Source organism: Gnatocerus cornutus, chromosome 6 (assembly GCF_029298725.1).
Source record: "Gnatocerus cornutus isolate USDA-ARS CGAHR chromosome 6, icGnaCorn1.1, whole genome shotgun sequence".
NCBI lineage: Eukaryota > Metazoa > Arthropoda > Insecta > Coleoptera > Tenebrionidae > Gnatocerus > Gnatocerus cornutus.
In genome coordinates, this window is record NC_142238.1 from 13024507 (window position 1) to 13043631 (window position 19125).

Genomic DNA, 19125 nt, shown 5'->3' on the forward strand with positions numbered 1-19125 from the left:
CAATGACGATACTGGTGATATGCAGATTGGAGAAGAATTGAGCGTACCTGGAGAGTGTAAACTTGCAAGTTGTGAACGCGGTGGAGTTACAATATACCACGGGTAATTATAAAGTCATTAAAAACAGTTTTAAGAATTTTTACAGGTGTGCGCCGAAAGTCGTAGAGGGTGCAGATTGCGAACTGGCAGGATCGGTTGATAGTTCTGCTCCTTATCCCGATTGTTGTCCTATACAGTGTAATAATAACTAATGTAATTTTTCGGAATAAATCACCTCTCTAGTGCTGCGACTATACACAGACTCCCATATAACGAGTAGTTTTACCCCTAAATTTAATGGAACGTTTCCCCAGAGTTTAGTAAACACATCTAAATAGAAGATCTTTAAAGTTATAAATTTTATGTGACGTACAATATTCCAGGCGACACTCAAACTGTGTCTTGTGCACATTTGAAGTTGTTTTTGGGGGAGGCTAAACAAACCAAGCCAAATATCGTATAGTTTAATAAAACAAACAACATTTATAAAATTTGAATTTAAAGAACATCACTGATACATCAACACAATAAAATTTAATACATTTTTGTTTATTTAGTGTGATTAGTATATTATACACTGTAATTGACTAGGTCCATTTTAATTTAACATTCTAGCAAATTAAAATCTGGTACACAACCCCTAAGTGTATTTCAACATAACAAATAACAAACAGAAGTAACAGTCGGTCCTTATACATATTATAGTTTTCTTTGTGACTATAAAAATACATAAGTCCTAAAACTTAGATTAAAATTTTTGCTTTTACAAATACTGAGCTATTTACTAAATACTAAATTAAAGTATTATCATATCACAGTTGAAGAAAACTAATTTAAGATATACACATTTGTAAAGCCGAGGAAAGTGGTCTAATAACGAATTATTGGACACCTCCTTTTGTAACGAAAGAAAACATTGTTGGTCGCACAAAGATTATGCTCTCAGTGGATCCGAATCGCTGGATTTTATCTTGACAAAAATTGATATTGTCACATTTAACTACCGATTTAACTATTTTAACTCAAGGACAGGCTATAACAGTAATGAAAACTCTACAAAAAAATTACTAGAAACGATTGAATCTATTCGGATTTTCCACCTGTGGCTATCTATAAATAAAGCAGACATTTATCGTGTCACCGAAGCAATTCACCGAAGGAGTTTACACCTTAAAATGATCAGTTTTGGATTACTGGGAAAACGACTGAATTTGGCAGTGTTGTTTCGAAACGAAAGTTTTGGTTGTGTGTCGGTGAATTGGTCTAAGTGGACATTTATACCTAATTTATCACTTCTTTTTATTTAAAATTATCTAAAAGCGCACATTTCCCCCCTGTAGCTTATAAGTACTTTATACCAATACTAATTTATGTTTATAAACGATCAGATTCACTGAGATTCGTAATCGAAATAAAAAAAAATTGAACAAATGAGAACCTGCAAAGTATGATAATATGATTGTAATTTTTGATTCAACACACATTTATAAGAGTTCATCCCATCCTGAGTGTGCTAGGGGAAGGTGAGCAAGAATGGATCACTCTGTGGGTGGGTGATCCAGCATTTCCAGTCGATAAAGTAGGTGTCGGATGTCTGCTCCGAACGTGACGTCACAACGGATACAGTTCATGTTGACCCACTGAAGAGTAAGTTACTCCGCTTGGAGCGCTTTCAACCACGTGGGAGTTAAAATATTGCTGAAAGAACACAGTTCTACGTCAATTGTAATTGAAGCATTTTACCCACGTTAGTGAACAAAAAGGGTCAGAGACAGTTTTTTGATCTATCTCTTGCGACTGACCCACGGATCTGGACATGGCAAGACATAAATAATACGAGGGTTGTGAAGTGTAAGGAATAGAGATATACACATAAGTTGCAAGCCTAGTTGTTCAAATAGTTGACGTGATGAGATAAAAGAAAATATATCGCGGATTCCCGGCCGCCGGCAAAGCCGTATCGGATTACCACATCATCCAAAGCCGTTTTAATACGGACGAAAATAGAACGGGGGCGGTATTTATTTGCCTATTTGCTGAAAACTACCAGAGATGTGTCTTCGAGTTAAAAACATGATATTTAACCGAACCCGGCGCATCCACCATTTAGTACAGTGCTGATGGTGTTACGGTTTTTTTGCTCAGGTTTGACATTAATGCATTCAAGCTCTGCAAATTCATAGTCCATTGAACAAGGGTTTTAGACGCATACTTTGACGGATATTACAACATGAAAGTTTCCTCAGATTTGTATAAAAAGTGGGTACACTATTTGATAAAAATAAAATGATTTATTATACAATTTCAATTTGTTTGATTGAATGGTATGCGAATCTCTGTTATTACATTGTTTATTGTAAATTAAATAATGTTATTCCAATGCACAAAACAAATAATATTTTGAAGTTTAAAGCAAATTGTGCTGGTTAGAGGCCAATTTTACTGATTCACTGCTGCAGTATTGAGTTTTATGTTGTTTTTGTTCTTGGCGTGAAATATGTAATCCGCTTCTCAAACGAATTGCAAAAATCTTAACTTCCCAATCACATCGACATTTTAGGAATAAAACGTTTTGTCATCCCAATTTAATAATAAGCCTTTCGTGCTCAATATCTTTGTTATTTGTGAACAAATTAATTAATAAAACTAAGGTAACTGAAGAGGTAAAAATTGATTTGAATTTGCAATCAACATCGTTTTTTTTTTCAAATTATATTTGTTTTCATTTAGATTTAAATAATTCTAATTTAATCTAAACGGCTAAAACTGATAGGCGCAATCCGTCAAATCAAGAATAAAAATTAAATTTGACAAATAACAGATTCAAGACAGTTACCTTGGCGTTGGCATATCATGTAGCAACCTTTCCCCATTAAACACGTTTGTTTCCATTGTATAAAATGTGTCTTCAAATTTATGTTTTGAGTAATTGATTAAACGTTAAGTTAAACACAAAATTACTTGTTAAAAAGGACCCTAAAATTGAATTTTTAATGCTGAAGTAGTTTATTTATCGTCGAATTAAGCCGTATTCAATAGTAATCTTCATTTTAAATTTTATTAAAATGCGTGTTCAAATAATAAAGATATTGCGTTCGAAACACTTTACTTTACTTTACCTCCTGTATATTTTTTTATTATTATAAATATACAAGGTGACAAAAAAGACGACCATGCTACCTATCATGTTGCAGCTAATTGTTTCCTGAGCCCAAAATTGAAAACCAAAACGAAATTTGTGCTTTTTAACTAAGCTAGAAGCTTTCTTTTTTAAACGATCATACTCTATTTGGATAAACTTTTTGTAACAATTTTATTATTATAACATCACAATTTTTACAGTTAATGTTATTCTGTATCACAAAACGGACAAAAGTGCGAAGAGAAATTTTCAGTGTTGCAAAATTGTAAAGCTCTTAATATTAGTTGGTTACTTACGGAAATTGCTAAATGAAAAATTTTATTAGAAAGGGTTGAGCAACATTGCCAAGTTTTCCCTTTGAAAACAATCCATATTGTAAAAATAAATAAGTTTAAATTAATTTTCCTTTCATTTTCGAGATGGTTTTACTGAAAAGAACGTGGTGCTTCCACTCATGTGCGCCTTTTTTTATCACCCTGCATAGTAACAAAATGATTTATTTTTTCTATTTAATGCATTTAATTTTGGTGAGTTTGTTTCTGTCCCCACTAAATATTGCGCTTAATATAGGCAACCCAAAATACGCGTTTCTTTATCAGTTTGTAGGAGAGAAATTTAATTTTACATTTCGGAATCAAACGACATAATGACATGTTTTCAAATTAATAGTGAAGAAAAAATTATAAAAGGTTAAGAACGATATTTTCTCATTTGCAAGATGATTAAATCTGCCAAACTTCTTCCTCAAAAAAATCCAGTGCTTGTAGCTCTCGTAATAAAATTCCTTGAGCACTCTACTGATCTATTAAACTTGCTTTTCAACTCTGATTTTAATTCAGTCCCGCTAGTCGTAGACGTAGTTATATTGAGCGAATATCTATCAAGAGCAGCGTGACTAACATTCGAATCATACAAACTCAATTTATCTTGAAAATTTATGTGAACGTTAATTGAAAAAGAAATGTGACAGTGTCAAGTAACCAATTCCGGACGTGTCACAGCAAGAAAACAGTAACGTGATCTGTAACGACTTTTGAACAATTAGGCTTGAAAAGAAGTAAAGTATGCAAAAACCACTTTACCGAAAATATAATACTGCCCGAATTCTGAACGCAATTAGTTGAAATAACAATGTTTTATTCATGACTGTGTTAAATCTAATTGGCATTTTGTGCATACTTTGTTAAAGAACGAAGAACCAGTTAACAATACTTCGAACAATACAGGTATTTATGTAATCGATCGTAACAATAATAGAAGACTTGCATGCGTACTAACTCTTGTCAACACTCTATTCACATCAAACTACAAGAATGTAAACACATTATGAGCTCAATTTTACACAACCATCGGGAGCGTACATTGATCGCAAAACATGAAATCTTCGCACGATGCGGCTAATGTTTTTGGATTTTGGTAGTCAGACAAACCGACACAATTCATGTTTGTTTAATTTCCTGAAGTCTCTCATGCGAATTGTGTAAACATTCCGATCGCATGTTTTTTAAACAGTTCAATACATCCAAGACAAAGTCTGGAGATAAATCAAACTGAAAGAAAAATGTCGCCTTTAGATCAAATATGCGACAACTGTCGCCAGATCATTTACCGGCTCTTTAATCAAGAGAAGACGAGTAGCGCTCAAAATTTTAAGTCAATGTTCCATCTAAGAATAACTAATTCTCATCTATGAATAAAAGATACATTGTAAATTCAACTGAATCTGGCGCATCCACCATTTTACTACAATGAAACTGACTTATTAGTGGTGCATGCTCAAGCTTGAAAACGCTTTGTTGCAAATGAGGACGACAAAAAACAACACAGTTGAAACCTGAAACTAGTTGTATGAAAGAGGAAATCTAAAAGAACGTCACAAATAACAATAGACTCCATGACGGAAACGTCTCTATTTAAAAGCGCATACAACGCAACTAAGAATAATAAAGAAAGTGTCGAGTTTTATAAATAAAAGTGCATAGCAGCCTGAAAAAAACGCGTGCAAGTGCTGTCAATTCAACTTTTCGTTAACAAATCAAAATATTTCGTGTTTTAACAAGAAAGTCCTTCGAAACTTCATAATTTAATAACTCTCGAAACTCACTTTACTGGTTTTAATTACAATTACAAAGAATAACAAAAGTCTTTGAATAAACAAAATCGTGTTGTATTTAGACAAAACGTGATGAACATTCTACTGACAACACAAAGAACATAAAATCGTGTAGATTTGGTAATTTTGTGCAAAAGCGTAGATAATGTTTGACAACACAGTGCGAGACATTTAACGAGACTCGCAGCAATTGCATTGGACTGGCTGAAAATTGGTGGTTTTTGAGGCATGCATCCCTCACAAACTCCTGTTTATTATTGATGGAACTTGCATAAATTTGCCGCAAGGTGTAGATCGATCTCCGAATCGAGTGTGAGTAAGAAATGAGGAAGTGCTATCTGCACTTAACCAGCTGAAAAATTTATCGGAGTAAATTGGAAATTTAGGTGGAATATAGGGAATTAATGGTGAATGCGGAGCTTCCAATGAGCCGCGGAAAATGCACATTTAGCACAAGGAAACTCTCGAATTTTTGAATTACAATCTCTTGAAAATATTGTCGCCACCTCGGTGTTGTTTGTAACATTAGAGCCAGTCCAATACGCTGCTGTGAGTTGATTGAAAGTCCACATACCTTGAGCACACACGCCTGAGGACGTACATGGGGGAAAAAGGAAACGGAAAGATCGAGGAAATTTGGATGAATAGCCAGCCAAGATGGCCAATGTTATCGCATTTAAAAATAGAAAAGTGACGTGGATCTTGTAAAGGGTAAGTTGGAGGCTATCTCCACGGAGGGCCGAGGCGGGGCTGTGTGCTAAATGTATGTCTGCTCGCAGGAGTTATGGCGAAGAGAGTACGAAGAGTAATAACGCTGCGATGAGAACCTCTGCAACAATTACAGTTATCAGTCAGCGATGCGACCAACGCCGAATGGGAATCATGATTGATTCTTTTTAAATCATAGCGATTGTCTGCCGATATTGCTGGTAGGAATCTCATTTTCCTATCACGATCGATGGGATATCATAATAAATTCTCCATTTTCCGGCGACAATTTAAATTAAATTTGACCACGTGGAAATACATTTTTGTTGTAAATATGCGTTTTATTACGTAATCATAAACCCCAATTTCATTCATTTCATTTATTTCAGCATGAAATGAACTAATTCAGACCATTTATTTCCGCAATTTTGATTGAATTTCTGTTTCAATTTTGTTTGGAATACGTGCAAAGGTTACTTGCAGCTAGTAAGACAATTTCAGGAGTTTGTTCTAAAGTTTAAAGGTAACTTCGGTTATTGACATGCGTTAATATGAGCAAATTTATAGAGTAAAGGTTACGATAGGGTCAGTTGGGTGTTTCCTTCAAAACCGCTCTTTTCTATTTTCAGGGTGTGACTACCACAAGCTACAAGAAGTTGACCCAAAATCGGCGTTTAGTTTCACCTACAACTTAACTCTCAAGGTTGCAAAACAAGAAATTCTTCCGTGACGTAGACAGTCCTTTATTTGTAAACATCTGGGATTCCTCAGAAACTAGTTCTTGGCGACCTTCAATGTCATCAAATTCCACAACTTTATTTACAATTATTACGTAAAGCAGCTTACGCAAAGGGTGGAGAGGGTTTATTTGTAAACAGTTCGGCGGAAAACTTTGAGATAGTTCACACACAATTTGTATACATTTTGATTTAGATTTTTTTTTGTTATACATGTAAAATAAGTCGTTATGAGAACTATTTGGAGAACAGAATTGAAAATGACATTTAAAGAAAAAAAGAAAAAACTGATAGAGTAACCTGAAATCGAAATCTAGATCTGAAAACTTTGAAACTTACAAAGCTGTTACATTTATTTCAGGATATTTAGGAAACAGTGAAAACACAAAATTTCAAAAACTGCGTTTTTGAGAAATAGTAATGGTAATTTTTCAGAAAAAAATGTTAAAAGAAATGGAATAAAGCGAGAAGAACCTGGCCCAAAATAAAATAATAAAAACTTAGAAAGAAGAATCAAATTTTTTGTAAGAATGACACTAGTCAACAAATACTGCAAAGTGGAAACTTTCTTCTTAAATGGAATCTGAAGTCCGTTTTGCTCAATTCTTGCCTTTTTGACGCGCTGACAAATGCATTGCTATTTTTTATCGATTAGAAGTTACACAAAAAACATTGAGAAGTTAAAAAAAAAATAAAACTTTTTGTTATTTCTTGGCGATTTAATTAAAAATCAATGCCATTTCTTACAAAATTGTAATAGAGCAAAACGGCTTTCGGATTTAGAATCAGGAAACGTACTACTTTAGAAAGTTTACTTTTTAATTTTTTGGTAAGTCCCAACTGACCCTATTAACGTAAATGCTTGGATTATCTACAATTTACAACTTTTCAAAAGTAGACAGGGCTTCACTGTAAATAGTTAATGTTGCCGAGATGCACTAGCGTACTTACAAAAGTGACTACCCATTAATAAATACTTTAAATCGTTGTCCCTTTTAATTACTAAAAAATCCCTAAAAATAAAACGAGTTAAAGCTGTTCTAATGCAGCTCTGGTAAACGGAAGTGGAAGCTGAAAAAAAAGCAAAATGAAAAAACTTGCTATTATAATTTTCAAATGAATGAAGTCTTTGTGTAGTTGGTAAGTGTCGTCTGCTGAAATAGCTGATCTTTATTTTTAAGATTAAAGTCCATTCGGGATTTTGAAGTCTCAAAAGTGCTTTTTATTACCTGACTTGGTTTGCTTCGGAAAGCTGGTTGATATCGACGTCTTACTTGTCTGGGACAGCAGACACACAGAATCCTTAAAAAGGCCCTGAAAAAAAAACATTTAGTCAATTGGGGTAATAAACCGAGTGAATGATATTTCGGTAGATTCGGCTAAATCGCCATTTTATAGAGATTCCAGTTGTTGACTGGAATTCTGATTAAATCTGATATGAGTATGCAGCTGCTGCTTGGAATTTTAATTTATTTTCGCGCTCAACGGGTGTCATTGCAAATAAAAAATGCATTGGAAGGCTCATTATGGATTATTCAAATGCGAGGAGAGCTCAAGCCCTGAAAAACGAGCGATCGAATGATTTTAATTCGTGGCTAATAACTTGTTTGCTACGACAGAATTGAACAAACAAACAGATTTAGGGGAATTTGAAGGCGTTGAGCGAAAACATGACAAGTGTCAAATCTGTTTCTTTGTTTTCCGTTTGTTACCGTCTTTTACTACTTAGGAGGACGTCGGAAGTTCGGCTAAGCAACGGGCTCACGAGAGACAAAATCTAATATCCCTAAGGCATCGCGCGGTTGAATAGCCAGAGTTTCTGAAGTGGCCAAGGAGGAAACTTTCCAATATTTCATCTCACCAGTTTTTATATTTTTACAATAGTTGAGAGCCCACTGAAAACCAGATTTACAAAAAAAACTGAATTCATCCAACTGCTATTAATGTCCGAATAAAAAATTCACAATGCATTCTGACGCCGAATGCCGAGCACAAAATTGGAAATTTTACTTCTTTTTTCTTGGTTTTTACCGTATGTTTTCAGTGTCTATTAAAATAAAGAATGGTGGCTGTCGTGAAGTGCGAACACTTTTCGGCCACTAAAGTACTGGTAGAATAAATTAAAACTTTAAAAACTAAATAATAATAAAAATCGTTTGTATGTAAATCTCTCACTGTGAAATATAGGTTTAGAACTTAAGCTTCAGCTTAACTAAATGAACGTTTCTGTGTCGTCACTATTATTTAAATCTGTCAAGATGACGAAAAAATGAAACTGCTTCCTTGCACATTAGAATTTCAAATTTGTTCAAACTTGGGTTATTATAACCGCCTTAAATTAACTTTGGAGCATCAAGTTTAAGATGGACAGTGTATTCCGGGGTAATTAAAAATCCACGCTTGTTTTATAATCTGCTGATAATTTGATTTGGTTTAAATTGGACTTGTGGGATAAATTGATATTTACCCCCAAAATTAATTACTGCAAACTCTACTCAATTAGGTAGACAGACTTTGATGGATGATGGCCAAAAACAGACAAAGCAACTTGAATGTGTTCGAAATTCCAGGTCAAAGAGAGAGTTTCGTGTTCTTTTTTAATCACTTGATGTCGGCAGAAATTATTCTTAATCTTATTGTCTGAAAAGCGCACTCAATCTCGAACTTTGTGGCAGTTTTTACATCGAAAACGCTTCAAATTTAAACGAGTTTCACTTTAATGAGTGTCGGAATTGGCAGAGCGGAAATAAACTAGGAAAATTTGTTTTAAGAAATTTATGTTAATACTTTGTATGATGATTTTTCGGTTGGGAAAATATCTGAAATGCTTGAGTGCACTTTCTCAATATTGAATTTCCAATAAAACCTTCAGAGAATTCCATATGTTATGGACTCCGTCTTTGTGCGAGCGCAGAGTTTTTTTAAATAAAAATGTCAGGGGTTCCACACCAAAAATCGCAAAAACTCAACGACCCTTAACCGAGATAATTAATTTGATTAAGCGAAGTACAGAGTTGGAGCGAGTAAATTTCCAGAGAAATGCAAAAATTGTCTCGTTTATTTAATGGGACCCTAAAGTTGTTAGATGCGTCTAGAAGTAGCCTGAAATAAAATCTCTTTTATCTCTTATCTTTGCGATGTCTTCGTTTTTTAATTTTCTCAGAGGAGACGTGAACTGAGGAATTATTACTATCAACGAATTAAATACGATTTTTATGCAGATTTCTCTGGTTTGTCGAAATGATTTGCATATAACATGTGCATTGTGTGGTTTACTACTGTAGTTTATCTTTATTTGTATGGTGTGCTAAAGCGAATAATTATTCAAGGGACATTCCGCAAGATTATAAAGCTTCCACTACTCAGAAATGGGTAAACTCTCAATGTCAGACCGACTTAAATCCAAAACGTTTTTTTATTTAAATTAGTTGGGGACTTGAAATCGTGCTTAAAATTCATAACCACTCTGTAGATTTCCAACGGAACAAAATAGACCCTTCTGTTTTTACAAACTTAAATTTATGCTTGCACTGCAGTTATGGAAATGAATTAGCTTTTTGGACCGCAACGGATCTTGTTGTCCCAGCGCATCCACCATTTTTCCTACATAAATTCGTGGGACATGAGGGATGCACTTTTTGCACACTTGCTGTCCCACGAATGCCCGGAATTTGGTTGACATTCGAGGAATGCAGCTGGCCGAAACTGAGAACAAATTCCATGCAAAAGCCGCAAATGTCTTAAAAGCCTCATTAATAATTACTGTTAAGTTAGAACCCCCACGTCGGATTATAATAATTTGTGACGGTAATTAAATTTTAATTGGATTCAGTTGAAAGCTGTAATGATCTGTGAAATATAAAGTATTTTATCAAAGGGACTTTTCCATTTATGAATTCAAAATTATCATGCAAATGGATCATAAAGATACGGTAACAATGTAAAAGGGGTACGTCACATTTGAATCTCAAGCGAGTTGTTCTCATTACAAACACTATCTCGACGAAGAACAAAGCGACAGCTTTAAGACATAGCTTTTTCTAAAATAAAGCTGTTTCAAAATTTGCGAATTTGCGTCACTGTTCTAATTAAAGCAGTCTTAGTGAGGCTCCACAATAAAATTATTTCGTGCTAAAATTAATGAGGGAGTTGCATGGATCAGGAGTTGAGACTATTTGTTAAAGCGGAACTTGACGTCTTTGTTTCCTTCCATGAACTATTTTTGGTGGCAATGGGAAACGATGACGATCAATGCTAATTAACCAGATGGAACATGAAAGATGAAACCTATTTATACAGCTCTAAATTTAGATCGAAGTGCTAACTACATTTAGAAGATTTCGTTCGACCTAAGCCACATTTTAGTCCATTTTCAACTGAAAGAGATTTAGCCGGGCTTGTGCCCCATCGAAGGAGATAAAGAGTTCAGCTTCAGTGGGACATTACAAATCGCTCAATAAATGATCTGCCAGGGACACTTTTTTGCTTTCTCTTTTTAAATAGTGTAATAAAATTGGTTTTAGCGAGATAAACTGTGGGTTAAGAGAGTTAATAGAAATAATTTAGAGAAGATAAAGTTAACAAAAAGAGCTGAGTGATGCGAAGTCATTACTTGAAGTGCAGAGAACGAAAGCAACTATTGTGGAATGTAATTTGGTGTACTGTAAGCGGTTTGAAAAGAAGAACAAAAAATGGTACAAAAGTATTAAAACGGAAATTGAAATTTGCTTGGCGGATTTGTCATTTCTAAGCGGTAATACAGTGACAGTTTTTTCTTTAGACAAATAATGATGGCCATAATTAAGTCCTGTGCTATCATAAAATTTGTTGCCTCTGATTGGCCAAAATCCATTTAATAATGACCATATTGCCATGGTTTTGTAAAAGAAACGAAGTTAGCCCTGAATAGAAATGTCAATTTTTATGTAATTTTGTTTAATATACCTTCTGAACAAAGAATTTAGTAACTTTCATTAAAAAAAATCGCGTACTTATATCAGTAAATGATCCTAGATAAAGCATAGTATTAGACTCCATGTTCACTTTGTGAAAAATAAGTCTCATAACATGCTCGTATAATAATGTACTATTTCCGGCAATCGTTTGTTTTTAGGTACTATTAATGCATGATTTGTCGGCTGAAATCATGCATTAAAGTGGGCTATTAATGAATGATTTAATGTGATTATTATAAGCAACCAATTACACACAAAATAAGTAATTCAATAATGATCTGAAGACGCGATTTTGAAGGCTCTGGATCTGTTTGTTTATTAATACCAAATCAAAACAACTCCACATAAAGACTCCTAGTTCGATAGACATCGTTTGGAATTATACAGTTAAAAATTTGGCATAGGCGAAAGCTTGGATTTGTGGCGAGCAGTAATACATAAAAATCGGTTATTAATAAGTGTCAATAATAAACGATTTTTGCCTAATAATCGTGCATTATAAACGATCGCCGGAAACACTTTTTTTTTCAGTTGAATCAATGCCGTTGCTAGGCCGAAAGCTGCATGTAACTTCCATGATGTCCATCGAAATCGATACTTTACCCCAGTCAAAATACAGTTAATTACCATTCTATCAAATTCATTATTATAACATAATTAATTATAATGTGAAACTTCATACTTTAGAAAATTTATCGCGAAACCAAACAAAGTTCAGCTAGTATTGCGCCGATTCCCGAATTCTTTGAAAGCCCCTTCTAAATCAAAATTTCTCACCCAGAAAAGATCAATTCATCTTTATCTCTGGAACATTTATAAAAATTAACTAGAGAAGGAAGGAAAAAACGTACTTAAATGAAGTGATCTCAAGACACCAACAAGGATATAACACAAAAGGCGGATCTTTTTCTAAAAAGAGAGAAGTAAACGGTTTCATTGTATTTCGTAGGACTCTTATCACGACTAATCTAATGAAATAAGCCTACCATCGATGGAGGCTCTTCAGGGTTACGGTGTCAATTCCGCCTTGACATTCCTACTTGAAAGCACACGCTATAAAACGGAGTGCGGAAGTGTGATCCAAATAATGCAAAGCTTTCACAGACTTTTCATTACACGACGAGCGGAACTTTGAATCATGGAACTTTCCTGCATTGTTTTAAAAAATGTAATTTCAAAGAGTGTAGTGCTTTGCGACTTTGATGGTAGATTTCATAATTGGGATAAGTGGCGTCTAGACGCGAAATTATGAAGACGTCGATTCTGGTTTTTATTCCACGACAATGACGATACACGCAAGTTTTTTTACGAGTCCGTGGAGGGTAACTTTAACCTTGTAAATTTCATAATGAGATAAGTTTCCTCGAACATGTCGATAAGAGCTAAGGATATTAAGCTCTAATTTAGGGCAACACCAACAGTAGTATATTAACGCCGGCTTTAATTCGAAATTACCCTTCTCGATTAGTTCGATGCGGTTTTCAAATTCAGTTCAATAGCATTACCGAAAATCCACTTTTCAAATATCAAATTTTGATTTATTATCCGTGTCATTATTACTATTGTACGAAGGCGTCATGTCAATTATTTTCCGATAACACATTAACTGCTCTGTTTTTAACCAATATTTGTTTAGCTCGAATCAACTTTAGTGTTAACGCTAAAAAGCCTCAAGCAAAAAATTAATTTCAGTTTGTTCGCCAGTTCCAATTTTAATTAAATTCAGCCCAGTTGAGTGAAAAACTTCAAAGAGTGCAAAAGTGGGATTCTTAACCGCTAAATAAACACCTAAACAAATTTAGTTAATTTCGTCGAGCGGTAATATGAATTTAATTTAGGAACAGTTTGGGGCCTCCTGGAGTAAAATTAACTAAATCGCACACTGCGCCATATCCATATTAACAACATCCGAATGATGGTTACTCATGTTGAAGTAACGGTTAATTGTCGCGGGAGCATTACACTTAAGACACCGGGAGTTCCATCGCGGTCGGTTAATTTCACGAAAGGAGTTGAGCGTAACCTTGTAATTATCCTTCGACTATTTCATATCCTCAATGACGCGTTCTTAAGGCATTTGGCGCGTTTTACAAATTGAGCGCACAATTGGTTTGGACTATTTAGTTGTTCACGCTTGATGTCAACAACTTCGGGAAAATTGCGGAAGTTGAATGTAGTTTAATAATGTAGTTGCAATACTCGGTTTGGTGTGAATCGATTCAGACACCGAAAAGCTTTTGGTGCAGCGTACAAAAACAGTAAAGAATAAAAATGGTGGATGCGCCGGGAGCGCCACGTCATTAAACTAAAACACTTTTTTAGACACTCTGATCAATTGCGCTTAAAAAATCTAATGTGAAACTGTGTAAAGTAATTTGTCACCACCCTTTCTCACACCCCCGCTTAAAATAAAACGTAACGATGCGAAAAAGTGGACAATTCGTGTTGATAAAAGAAATTCTGTAACAGAACGAATATTTTCGGGCGGATTAAGACCTTTTTTGTTGCTAGTTAAACGACTTCCCATAACATCCCGAGACTGAGTGTTTCATCCGTTTCGCTTAAATAGAAAGAATTGTTCAAGCGATGTTGGAAACTTTCTTTAGACAATTTGGAATGGTGGCGTAACTTCGAGTGGTGCTAACAAGATTAAAAAACTCGTACGACAAGTTCTGTGGCCAGAATTCAAACCGTAACTCATATTTGTTTTAGGATGTGGGAAGCTAGTTCGCTTTTCGGGTTATACAAAAGTACAAAGGCCTGAAATTAGATGCGTTATTTAATATCAAAACAACACAACTTTCCGAGGAACTATAAAGTTGGTTCAAAATAGTTTTATAAAAGCGTCTCGTTGCTAAAATCATTGTAACTTTTCTAGTCTTCCACGTTTAAGCTTAATTTTAAACGCGGGCGTAAACACCCGAAATCCTTTGATATCATTAATAGAAATTTGTTTAAACAAGTTTGCATGAAATTGTGGCTCTAGCTCGTAATTATCCGGTAGCTGATGCAAGTTTCGACGATACGACGCTTAACTGTGATCTTTGCAATGTTCAACGTAAAGCTCTGAGCTTATTCAAAGTTAAACGTGTTGTCTATAATCCCATGTCAATTTTAATAGAATACCGAATAGTTTCCGCTTTGATGTCACAAATTAAACCATCATGACCACTGTTTGCACAACGTGTGGATATCCACACCGTACGTAATTAACACACATAAATGAGTAATTTCAAGCGGTTTTTTTCTCCGTCTCATTTACCCGCTTCTCTATGCAAAGGTGGTGCGAAATCCCACTAGGCGCTTTGACAAAATCAAGATAAGGCGCTTGCCAACCTAATTATATTTCATGTAGTATTGAGAGAAGTTTGTACCTCACCACGGCCCAATTTGTCTAAAATTAATTACCATATTTAACGTAAACGCGTCTGGTAACCGATTAATTCGTCTGGCCTTACTCGTAGCTCGTTTCCTATTGATTCTGTGTTTCACACGCTTCCAAAAATATCTTGAAAGGAACAAGATAAGCGTGACTTTCTATTAAATTAAGCTGAAAATCTACTTTTCATTGTGTCGCAGCATTACATTCACACAATCATGTTACTAGTGTTTAATTAAGTTTCATAAAGGGGGGTCAAGATATTCACTTGTCTACGAAAGGTCTTAAACGGTCCAAGTTGTGTGTTCGTCTCGGAAACTTTACCGGCATTTACATGAACTACCAATTTACTCGTCAACCACCAAACAAAGCTATTTGTTCAATCTAGAAATTAGGACAGATGTTTACGAGGTGCAGGTGGGTGTCTGGTTTAAATTGTATCAAACAGCTTGTCAAGGGATTATTAATTAATTAACTGAGTTATAATTACGCCCATCAGGACCGGAATTGTCTTAAATTAGAAATAGTTCCCATATTTGTCCGATCTCTTCGAGTTTTAAAGCAATTAGGCGTTACTCTAGGGGAACTTTTTGTAACGCGCTCTGTTAGTTTGCATTTTACAACATAAGAAATGACAAGATTCAACATTATCCCGGCGCAACCACCATTTTTATCCGATAAAAAATATACATTATGGATATTCTACGGTGTTTTTTGCAAACACTAAGCGTAAAGTGCGCTCCGATTTGAATAATAAAAGCCCTGTAAACTTGTAGTTTTCTCTACTTGCAAATCAATATTGTTTGTACTAACAACATTCAGCCATCAAACTTTGAGCCTTGATCGTCCTAAGCTCGACGATTAAGGTATATGTAGTCTGGTCGGCTGTCTGCTTTGCAAAGTCTCGTAATAAAGTTGCAGACACCGTTGAGCGGCAATTTATAAACTTTTGGGTAAGTAATAAAAGAACTTTTAAGTGGCTTAACTCCGAATTGGTAGATTTGGAAAACACTAAGTTGTAGTGATAACAATCTGTTAACACAGTATAATACAAAATGTAAATACGTTCTTACAAAGTTTAAAGGAGTCATGTCGGTAGCAAAGAGCTAAATTTTCAATGTCTTTTCTGAGCAGTTTTTTTTTGTATTTTTAAGCAATTATCCATATTATTGCCTTCATTAGTGCCTCAACCCATTAAAACAAAATTCGGAAAAAAAACCGTCCCGGTATCGATCGCCTTCACGTGATTTATGCGCTCGTTAATTTAAAGAAAAAATATCACCCATTGCTTAAACCGCGGAACGGTGGCCCACAGACCCAGCTCGCATCTGCATGGAAAATGACAAATTAAATCAATTCGAAAAGGTAATAAATACGTATCGGAATGTTGGAAATTTCAAAACATCAAAAGCCAGAACATTTAATTCATGTTGAGCATCCAAAACGCTTGATAACACCTGCTCAGTCCCATTTATTTCCTCCAATTTTCTCGCTGTGTTTGATGACATAATGATAAATGAAGATGCAAGTGTTAAGTCGTTATCTTCTCATGCCGCATTAACATTAAGTTCCGTCTCCAATAGTTCCAAACTGATTGTGTTCTCGTAAAGCAATCAAAAATACTATAAGAAAATCGAAGCTCGCTTAAGACCCTTATTTACGTGTGATTGATTTTCCCGAACTCATTTTCTTTGAAAAATTGTTTCGGTTATGGCCTTGTATACGAAGGCTTAACAAATCGATCCGTTTTCACAAAGGTTAACTATATTTTAGATACAATGATATTTTATGGCAAGAAACTTTGGGGAAGCGATCGCTGTTCTCACCACCAACTTTAAATCGAAGAAGTTTTCACGTTTGCCCTCCGACTGGGATTCTACAACTATTTATAGTGATTTCTGCTAAAACGCAGCAGAATTAACAGGGAATTGGTCGAGCACGGAAAACTTTGCAAATTAAAGAACCAACAATTAATAATTTTGCGCATGGCCGAAAGCTGCAATAAAAATGGTAGAATGAACTTATTTTTAAAGTCAAGGGATGCATGCTACTTTATTAAATTTAGTATGCTTTGAGTGTTTGTTATTCATATTTTTAGTGCTGCAATATTGCAATTAAATTTTAAATCAAAATTAATTTATTCTGAAAACTAAACAATATTTTGAATGGATTTTCTACCATCTGCTTTAAGCAAAATTAGTCAACAAAATTCAAAACATTTTATTAAGAGAATAACATTTTGTGTCAAATTTGACTATGCAGATGATCACAAACATTTTCAACTTGTTGAAAATCTACGCAGAACAAAAGCCCTTTGTCTTTGTGTCCCAGCCTTTGGTTGTATTATCGCTTAAATTTTTTCAACAATTTTTTCCTTTGAAAATTCCTCTTTATTCATATTTCTCGTGATAAATCAAGGTGATTCTTTGTTCCTGAGAAATTCATATCGCAAAAACCACGGTATAAATCAAATGTGACCCATCCCAAATCAATTCTTTTCACTTTTCTGGCTTTACTCGCCGAGAAAAAATTATTTTGTTTAAAAAGAGAAATGTTGTATGTAAATTTAGTGGAGTGTTTTGCTTGGATTCGAGCACAATAGAAGCAAGACGTTAGAATTTCTTGTCGACTGTAAAGCTGTGAATTTGTTCACGCTCAACATGGTCATTCTTCTAGTTTTAAGCCCCGGAAATCCAATTTTTCTCGGCTAGTTCGAACTATAATAAATTAGAATCAGTTTCCGGCTAAATCCAAGATTAATATTGTGCCCTCTTATCATTTTATTGCTTGGCGATTTGCTTAGTTTTCCTTATTCAACCCTCCTAAAATATTGGCTCACTTCCAGCACACACTTCCTTGAAATGGCAATGAAAATTTAAGGATTGCCAAGAGTGGAGGTTTTACTCCAGAAAATCCGGCAGTATTGAAATTTGCTTAAAAGTCAAGGTTGGATTCTTTCCGGGACTCCATAAATTAGGTACGGCTGACAAATACTCAAACAATTTTATGGAACCAGCGCCAGTCGTTTAAGTTTCGTGCCTAATAAATTAAAGTCTGATTGACTTTGAGTCGGTATAAATCTGCGAAATTTACGAGCGATCCCTTTTTGGAATCAAAACAAAAACAGCGCGCAGCACGTGACTAATCAGTGTAAAGCCTCCTAATGTAGAACTTTTTCCACAGATTCTAACGCAAAATTATCCTATAAGAGAATGAGTATTTCTTCAAGTTGGCATTTGCTCATTAGCTTCACAGGATTACCCATAAATGAAGTGGTTTAAACTCTGACGGAATAAGACTTTCGGTCTAGTTTACTGAGATCACGGTGAATTATTCCGAATCGTTTAGCCATTTAACTCCGGAATGGTGAGTCCAGAGCCCGGATGGACTTTGCCCCACTGATTTGCAGCCCCAATATAAAAGAATTCGTCTTTATTGAATCCCATCGCCCTTGTCTTCCGCATGAAAATACTTCCTGGGGAAAATTAAAACGGAACACAGGATACATGGGACATAAATCAAAAAAATTTATGGCGACAAAGCTGTGTTTATTTGAAATCTGATTAAAAGGTGCACAGTTGTTTGCAGCGCTTCAAACATCGGTTTAACTAATGACAGCGAAAACAGTAATGGTTTGCTGATAGGAGGCGGCAAATCCTATCACCAAATCGGGGCTATTGGATAACTAATGAATTCAAAAGTGTTTAGAATCATTTCTGTGTGTTTTTAACTAAAAAAATATTAAAAACATTTTCGCATTTTTTAATCCGTTGTTTTTAGCTCGGATTGCAGGATTTTTCAGTAAAACTTTATTTCTTCAAGTTGTTTTTCTCCGCGTGATCTTGAGTTTATGAAAACGTCAACCCTGAAACTTTCTATTGTCGCTGAATCCAACCACACTCAAAACCGCATTATGAGCGAAACTAATTTAAAAGCAATTAAATAACGACAATAACCAACTTGGAAATTGATGCTCAAACACCCACGTTTAACTTTAAAGTGTTCTTTTCCACAAGTGCGCTGCAATTTAGTTTATCCCAGCGACATTTTCA

At 34.9% G+C, this 19125-nt stretch overlaps 1 protein-coding gene across 3 annotated transcripts in view; it reads right to left on the minus strand.

Moving 5' to 3' along the window:
* Nucleotides 1-683: 683 nt before the first annotated feature.
* Nucleotides 684-19125, minus strand: part of Dop1R2 (dopamine receptor 2) — a 58710-nt gene continuing 40268 nt past the window's right edge. The window contains exons 3-4 of one of the 3 annotated variants that reach the window (XM_088039326.1): nucleotides 7969-8053; nucleotides 684-1737 (exon numbers count right to left, since the gene is read on the minus strand). In XM_088039326.1, coding sequence (XP_087895452.1) covers nucleotides 1651-1737; nucleotides 7969-8053 — 172 coding nt within the window. In that variant the 3' untranslated portion in view covers nucleotides 684-1650. Of the gene's footprint in view, nucleotides 1738-5922; nucleotides 6124-7683; nucleotides 7811-7968; nucleotides 8054-19125 lie in introns of those variants that run through there. The other 2 variants (XM_088039328.1, XM_088039329.1) reach the window with 2 other exon arrangements.